The sequence below is a fragment of the Nuphar pumila genome, chromosome 5 (genome assembly GCF_984573655.1).
Source record: "Nuphar pumila chromosome 5, dmNupPumi1.hap1.1, whole genome shotgun sequence".
Lineage (NCBI taxonomy): Eukaryota > Viridiplantae > Streptophyta > Magnoliopsida > Nymphaeales > Nymphaeaceae > Nuphar > Nuphar pumila.
In genome coordinates, this window is record NC_143253.1 from 26,384,828 (window position 1) to 26,393,917 (window position 9,090).

Below are 9,090 nucleotides of genomic sequence, written 5' to 3' on the forward strand. Positions count from 1 at the left end.
ATTTTATCATTCACATTCATTTGTTGGGTTCAACTTTAGTTTTTTTTTTATTCCCATGGGTTGAAAAGTAACATGTTATATTAAGTTGAACCAACATGTTGATATGAGGAAGATATGAAAAAACTTGTAAGCTTACACCCGTAATCCAGCACTATTTCTAACATGTATTCAAAGGGGAATATGAAGTCACCATGTGACAAAGGATCAGCATGAAGTTAGATATCAAGACAAACCTATTCAGTGACCGTCGGGAGGGCAGGAATGACACAGTGACTGACCCACTGAAGACCAGAGGAAGGGACATAAATGGCCCTTTATTGATCAATGAACACTTTCCACTTCTTTCTTGAGAATATAAAACAACACAAAGAGCAACAACAGCACAACATGCTACTTTAGCATTTCAGAGTGACTGATGATTCAACCACTTTGAGGTGGCAGGAAAACAAAGAACTAGTGGGTGCGGAGCAGTAGGGTTGTCACAAGAGTGGGTGGGAATGAATTTGGTGTCAAAAGACCTTCCGGTCATAGCTCAAGGTCTGCTTCATTGGCTCTTCTTTCCTTCGGTAAATGTAGTATTGGCATTGCCCCATGCAACTTGCATGGAATAAGCCCCATTCTATGTCACACGGACTCGGCTAGGGAGGCGCCGCACCCGAGTCGACACACCCCGACACGAGTGCTGCTTCGGACACGGCCCGGACTCGGTCAATGAGTCGAGGCCGAGTCTGTCCTTTTTTGGACTCGGTCAACATTGACAGAGTCCAAAAATTGTCCATTTTTAGGGTTAAAAAAAATGTTTTTATATATATTTTTTTAAAATTATATATAGCATGAGTCTCAAACATCAGCCCCAGGAAAAAAATTGGGGGGCGCTGCCCCCCCTGGACCCCGCCCGCTGACCGCGCAGCGGGACCCGCGCTAGGGGGAGCCCCCAGACCCCCCTTTCTGCAAGGGCAAAAGTACAATTTGCAAAGTTTATAAAAACACTCATGCTGGTGCCAAACTTTAGAGGACAATATCCACATATATGTACACAGGATATATTATTATTATATATATATATTTTTTAAAATATATATATATAGCCGAGTCCCCGTGTTCAAAATTTTTAAAATTGCACCACACCCGCACCCATGTGACATAGGCCCCATTCAATTTGAATATTTTGATAAAAAATAGACTAATACATGGAAAGATTGTCAATGAACAAGCTACAATTATGTAAAAAAAAAACAGTCAGTAGATCACGTCTAAGGCTCCTGGCCCCAGTGAATATCCTAGGAACTGCCTATTTGAGATGTCCTCTGATGCTACTACACCCCCCACTTGTTCAAGCACTTCTATCAATTTAGCATTTGCTGCAAGTATCATAATCTAAACAAAAAGCAGAATGGGTGCAACAAAACACCCAGAATCCATGAAAAAACTATAATAACATGCATTACATGCACAATAGCCAACCAAGAAGCAGAAACCAATAGGAAACTGGCCCCTCACATGCTTTCTAATTCTGATCGAGTAAATGATTGTCTCAAGTGTAATTGACCATAGAAACTAGAAAAAAAGGAATAATGTTGTGTATGAAGTAGCAAGCTGATTACCCAGCCTTTCCAATGCTAATAGTTACTTTGAAACAAGGATACCTTAAATGACCTAAAAAACTTGAATATCTACCAGCTCCAAGCCAATAAAATACCCAAAAGGCTGGACAACACTTGCACACTTAATGTAATATTTCTAAACCAAAAGAAACAGCACCAAATTTTTGTCTTCTAAAAAAGGGAATGATCCTTCACTTTCTATAAATGGAAGAGAGTATTCAAAAATTAAATTACTACATAAATTTCAAAAGAAAATGGAGTATCAAGATCACAATTACAGGAGTGTCTCATTAAAGTCTCAAATCAACAACTAAACTCGCCAACTTAAACCGAGGCTCCATGTGCCACCCAGCTTTTTGCCAAGTTGATAATCAGTCAATCACCTGCCAAGTTGTTCTGAACCAAGTTCACTGGGTTAATCAACAAATATTTGACAAAACCCTTACTTTGACACAGTTGTGGTCCTAGTGTAATAACATAGATTGAATGTCTAGTTCCTAGGAACTCATAAGTGAAGAATTAAATATATCAATAGAATCATCCTGATACTCAATAACAATGTAATGATTTATGAAGTTGATTACTCAAATATGGTTCTGCAGTTGATGATCCTATGTCAATTTAGGTGAACAGCATTTCATGAGGTCCGATCAGGATAAGGCTGGTCACTTCACTCAGCCTCGGTGATGCCTAACTGCAAGAAATTTGGCCAAACAACTATCATTCCTGAAACTATAAATCTTCAAGGAATAATCATCACATGCTTTTTCAAATCTCATAAGGGATATGGATTTTTCTTTCCTGAAAGCAAATTTAAGATTTAATCACCACTTACATTTCCACCTTTTGATTTGCATTACATGCACATATCTTTTGTAGGGTTTACCTAGAGATTCATAAACTCAAACATGCAACTCACTAACAAATTAAGTTAAAATTTGTGTATCATAAGCAAGTAGGTAAACTAAAATGACCAGCTTTCAACAAACACTGTAACCACCTGTTCCAAAAGGAAACAGATAAATAGCCTCATACAAAAAGGATTTCAGCAGTAGCAATAACAAACACAGTAGTTAGTTGAAAAGGACTAGCCGTATGACAAACTAAAAATTGCAGAACAATTTCAGCAGAAAGAGAGTGATGGATTATGCCAAATATCATGTCAACTTTGTTTCCATAAAGGAAGCTTACAAAAATATCATGAATAAAATAAATTATTATAAAGAAGGGAAAACAACCTCACTGGTACATGCTCTTTCTGGGGAAAATAACCGTTTATAATGGTATGACAAGTTTTATTGCCTCGAGACCTCTCTTTGAATACAAGTAATTTGCTATGAATACAAAGATAGAGCATCCATTGGGATACCAAACCCTGCCTTGCACATTGTCCTCAGTACTCTTTCCACTTCAGCTCTTTTGCCGTATTTTGCATAAACCTTGTAGAGTATCAAGAATGTTTTTTTTGTTGGACTAAAATTGTAAGTCTCCATCTCATCCAGAACATTTTCCATTTCAGCAAGACGATTTTGTGCACCATACATTACCATTTTGCAGTGATACAGTGATCTACAGAGCCTCCATCCTGCAGACTCTGCTTGCTTCACAAACTTGTCAAGTTTGTCCACCGCATTACATCTAAAATAACTTGATATAATTGACCGCATTACACTCACAGTTACAACTATTGTATTCCGCTCAAAGGCTCTAGATATGGAATTTTCCATTCCCTCTACCAGGTCTTCTTGAGCATAGACCCTAATCAACAAGACATCCAGCCATGGCCTCTGTTCTTCTTCTGGTAAAATTTTCAACAGCGCCTCAATCTTCCTAACTCTATCAACATCAGAACACTTGCAGTAGGCACACACCATAGCTCTTATGAGAGCCATCTCTCTCTTGTTTACATGATCCTTCACCAATTCATAGATCTCCTCCATTCTCTCAAGTCTCCCCCAGTGCGCATAACCTCTAAGCATCAACAAGTATGTACTAGTGTTAGGCTCTACATGGTCTGAAGTCATCTTCTGAAAGATTTTTTCCATGTCCTCCCACATCCAAGCTGTAATATAACCAGCAATAAGGGTATTATACGTACTAAAGTTCAGGGTCAAATTTGATTCTAGGATTACCCCATAGACCATTTCCATGTGATCTATGAGCATCGATCGCCCAAAAACTGATAAAAGGACATTATAGGTCACTATATTCGGTTTACAATGTGGATCTTTTTTCAGATCCTCGAATAAAGATAAAGTTTTCTTAGTCAGTCCATTGTACATGTAAGCTGTCATCAACCCGTTATAAGTTGAGGTCGTCTGTATTCTTTTGGTGCATGCCTCTCTAAATAACTCAAAGGCGAGATCAATGTTCTTAACCCTTCCTGCAATTATCATGGCCTTCGAGTACTCCTCCGCAACTACTGAAACACCAGCATCCACACGTTGACGTTTCCAATTAAAAACCTGCATAAAGATGATGAAACACAACAAGGACACTCAGATGAGGGATTAAAATTCCACTAAGCAAGTCAACTACAAACTTGGGCATCTGTATTATCATGCAATCTCCTTAATTTTTATGCCGTAGATCAGAATCTCAAGCTCTAACTAAGTTCACTGTGGTTAAATAATCTCAACTGGGTCACGAATTTCTTCTTTCTTTCTACGTTTCTAATTGTTGCAAAACTCTAGAAAGATTGACATAGTGTTCCACCAATCACTATTTATTGCATTTACAGAACGGGAGGGCACTAAGTTAACCTGCGTGTTGGCATTTATGTGGGATCTCCCAAAGTTGGTACCAATCATCACTAGTCTCAATAACCGCAGTTTGATGAGTCTACAACCTATAAATTCCACTTGAATCTCGTTTGATACGATAACATAACCTTACAATTTGCTGAAACAATTGAAGCACATCACACCAAGAACGAGAAAGCTCAACAAGAGGCAAAACAAAACAATTAGGTGCCCAATGATTGGATGGGGAAAGAAAGTTTGAGGGAAGAGCTCAAAAGGGGGAAAAGCAGTAACTCACCTGCAGAGCGAGGTTAGGCCATGGCTCCAGGCGATCGAGAAGCCGGACGGAAAGGTCTCGATCGGCAGCCATGAAGAAGGGAAGCTCCGCCTCCAAGATCTCGGCCACCTTGCTGTGGGAGGACTCCGGTTCCGAACCGGAGGCGGCGGCGACCAACTCAACCGCCAACTCCGATATCAAATCTCTGGGCGCACCGTCTCCTCTCTCAGGCTTGCCTCCCACTGTCGTCGTCGGCGGCGGCGGCATGCCTTGTGCTCCGCCGCCATTGCTGCAACAATGGCGAATAGTCAGGGCGCGATCGAGGGCGGAGAGAGGGGGGGAGGTGGTCCGATGGGAGCTGTTGGTAGGAAGCGGAGGGGAAGGAGAAGGGTGGGTTCTCTCATCTGGACACGAGGGGCGATGATGATGGAGGAGGGTTCTCGACCAGATTAAAGCCCTGTATCTTGCGAGCCTCCGGCAGTAATGATAAGGGTATGACATCTATCTCTGGTCGGAAGAACCGAAGAAATATTCAATCTCATTCCATCAATGGGAGGGAAGAAGGGCAGACGACCGAATGATTATGAGCAGCTCCTCACGAATCAGAAGTACATAGCCGGCCTTCGTTTTCACTGCAACCATGAGCAAGCCTGCTAGCCCTTAGCATCTCTCTCTCTCTCTTCTCTCTCTCTCTCTCTCTCTCTCTCTCTCTCTTTAATGTCGGGTTTTATTCAGAGTTTTTTCGGGCTTCCCACTATTGTAACGCCAATTTAACGTATCAACAGAAGCATCTGTAAAGCTTTATTCTGGTTTTTTTTGCGCTATTATAATGCAAATTTAACGTGTAACAAATACTACCGACCTACAAGAAGCTTTCCCTCCATTCTTCTTTCTTATGAAATTGTAAACCCGTGGCGCACCCTTTGCCCTAGAAAGTCTCTAAGCAAAGGTTTATCCCTTGCCCTAGTTAATGCAAGTGGCTCAAGCTCGCCCAAGGAAGGTTGGTGCAGTGGGGTGTGACCTTGGCTGCTAGACCGGCAGTAAAAGTTCGATTCTCATAGGCATCGTCCTCTGTTCAAGCCAATGAGTAGCATAGGTTTCGGGGGGCAAGGGTTCTAGCCTCGAAGTTTTACGCGGTTGGCATGATGGCTATAGGTACGGCAGGCTGAGCCAACGCGACCAGTTCTTTGTGCCAGGTGCAGCTTCTTTAAGTTATAAATCCAAAAAAAAAGTAACTGACGGTCGTGATAATGGAACCATGACCATCTGCCTAGGGAAGCAGATCAGGTGAACATGAGCGTTTTTTCTCATGCCGACATCGTGGCCGTCTGTTTGCATTTTGGTTGACTTTTTAGCTTTTTAAAATGCAAATCGGATGTTCAGCATGACCTGATCTGCTTCCTCTGCCTAGTGGCTAAGAGCCTAAGGCTCCTTCCATTGTGCCAAACCCCTTGGGGACTATAGCCATATTCTTGCTAAACAACACATTATGGTAAGAATGACAACCGATAGGATTTTATTTGATATCCAACTGAATAAATCATATCTGATCATAATAAGATGTGAACATGGTTTTGATGTTTGGATACCGAATTTAATAGAGTTTTGGATTTGATGGATATTTCGAATTTGATTACATGTAAAGAACTGGATTTATTATGAGCTTTCCATCATTTGAATCTGAATCCGTTTTACCAATGCCTGATTAGCTGGATCTAGTGTTTGGCCACATCTGGCCTGAATCCAAACCCTATAGATCCCATGAGAATTAAAGAAATAGGAAATAATTTTTAATTTGACTTATTTGAAGATAACAAAATAAGTGAAAAGCTTTGTGCATCTCAACTTCTTGAAACTCTACATGCATCTATCTATTTGTTTAGGGTTGGAAAGATCTGAAGTGCTTGATGCAATGTGGTAAAAACCGATTCAAGAGGTGAATTGTGTTCCAAAATGATTCAGAAAATCAGCCCGAATAGAAACGAATCAAACCAAGCTTGAATCGGTGTATTAAAGAATGATAAGAAAAAATAAAAAAAATTAAATAAAAATTAAGAAATTTTGATTAAATTAAAAGAAAAATAAATGAAGAAATGTAGCTTACAGGGTTGAAACATGTTCTAAAATACATATTCGACATTTAAATAATACAAAAATAATCAATATCATAATTGTCACAAAAAAAAGTTTCTAACCCACATAACACTCGCAAACACAATAGTGAATGAATGTAAGGAAAATGGGATAATTGAATCAAGCTCGCTAGGTACGTAAAAGAATAAGAAACACTATTAAACACTGAGATTTTAGTGTTTAAAGGATAAGGATGTACGTACATGGACAAACTATAACTAAAGCTGACGGTGGCAGGATAAGGGCTCAGGGAGTTTCATGCTGCAAGGACAGTGACAGTAAGTACGGCAGACAGAGCTATGGACGGTTTCTTCGTGTAAATATCAAAAAATTTAGTCACAGAAGATAATATGAGAGGGTTGTGTATGTTCGCCCCCGATGATTCACTGAATCCCACGTCTGTGTTCGGGGCTTTGAATGAGAACCACATATACAAGCACATAGAGCTCGTATTCCCGTGTATGTTGACATAACTTTGCATCGGACTCTGGTGTTGTTGCAAAGACTTAAGTACCCTTTCTTGCTATTCTTCTCATAAAGTGATGGTTTGAGAAAATGACAAAAATGCCCTTCATTCAAAAAAGGAAAAACAAACAGTTCAAAAAAAGGACAAACATGTCCTCCATCCAGAAAGTCGAGGATGATGTTAACTCTTCAAAGTCTTCTTCTTTTTTTGTTCAAAAAAAGGACAAACATGTCTTCTTCTTCTTTCTCCGTAAAACACTCTAAAACCCTCTCTCTCTCTAGAGAAGAAATCAAGGGAAACAAAGAGTTCTTCCTGGAGAAGGCCATGAACAACAATCCTCTCACTCTCTCTCTCTTCTCTCTCTACTTCTGTGCACATCCAACAGACGATCCTACATTGCTCCATCGTCATCTTCTTCTTCTTCCTTCTTCGTAAAACACTGTAAAACCCTCTCTCTCTCTAAAGAAGAAATCAAGGGAGGTAAAGGGTTCCTCCTGAAGAAGGCCATGAACACCAACCCTCTCACTCTCTCTCCCTTCTCTTTCTACTTATGTGCCTGATTTAGAGTTTTTGCCCTTACAAGAGGGGGGTCCGGGGGTTCATCCCAGCGTGTGTAGCATCGTTCAACTAAATGAGTTGTAGATCCTGATTCAGAGTTTTTACCCTTATAGGAGAGGGGTCTGGGGGCTCCTCCCAACCTTTTAAGTTTTATAACATTTTATAACATGTATCGGTTTTTAACAGGTTCGAAATATCAAATGAGCATAAAAAGTTATAAAACTTTTCAGATATAAACTAGACACATAGAGAAAGAAAACCCTTTTTACGAATTTGAAAAATGATCTTCCGTTGGGGAGATATGACTCTTACAAAATGAAATAAAAACCTATGTCACTCAAATAAGGCAGACTGATAGGGGTCTGGTTTTAGATCCAAATGGGGTATCAAATGACCATATAAATGGCTGAAAATTTACAGGAATAAACTAGACTTCATAACGAAGACACCACTTTTTACGGATTTGAAATCCGATCTCTGGTTAGGGAGATATGACCCTGACAAGTTGGTCATGATTCGGATAGTGATTTGTATCACAAATCGCTGTAGTGTTTAGCGATTTGTAGTGTTTCTCGCTAAACACTACAGCGATTTGTGATACAAATCGCTATCCGAATCAGGACCAACTTGTCAGGGTCGTATCTCTCTAACCAGAGATCGGATTTTAAATCCGTAAAAAGTGGTGTCTTCGTTATGAAGTCTAGTTTATTCTTGTAAATTTTCAGCGATTTATATGGTCATTTGATACCTTATTTGGATCTAAAACCAGACCCCTATCAGTCTGCCTTATTTGAGTGACATAGGTTTTTATTTCATTTTGTAAGAGTCATATCTCCCCAACGGAAGATCATTTTTCAAATCCGTAAAAAGGGTTTTCTTCCTCTATGTGTCTAGTTTATATCTGGAAAGTTTTATAACTTTTTATACTCATTTGATATTTCGAACCTGTTAAAAACTGAGACATGTTATAAAATGTTATAAAACTTAAAAAGTTTGAAACTTCCTCTATGTGTCTCATTTTAATGACGTTCCCGATCCAAACCTTCCTAAGGACGTTCCCGATCTTGAAACCAACTAACAGATGTCTCATTTTAATGAAATATTTTATTAAACCTTTGGGATTATATAAACTTTGATTTATTTACAATGCATGAAATTATCTTTACTCTTCATGGTGATGGAACTTTGTTTTAAATCTATTTCTCATTTTTGTAACCCATCAGAATTGTTCGACTTTTCAAAACTCAAACTATTTCTGCTGTGCTATTTTAAAAAAAATAAGGTTAAAATTTAAAGTTTTTAAGTTGAAAA

At 39.3% G+C, this 9,090-nt stretch overlaps 1 protein-coding gene across 1 annotated transcript; it reads right to left on the reverse strand.

Annotated features, from left to right (window-relative positions):
• Window positions 1–2,859: 2,859 nt before the first annotated feature.
• On the reverse strand, window positions 2,860–5,366 carry LOC149837193 (pentatricopeptide repeat-containing protein At2g30780-like). Its single transcript, XM_090007271.1, has 2 exons — window positions 4,644–5,366; window positions 2,860–4,069 (listed from the first exon to the last, which is right to left on the reverse strand). Exons 1-2 carry the CDS (start codon window positions 5,121–5,123, stop codon window positions 2,939–2,941), a joined length of 1,611 nt encoding a protein of 536 aa, XP_089863397.1. The 5' UTR covers window positions 5,124–5,366; the 3' UTR covers window positions 2,860–2,938.
• Between the last annotated feature and the right edge of the window lie 3,724 nt (window positions 5,367–9,090).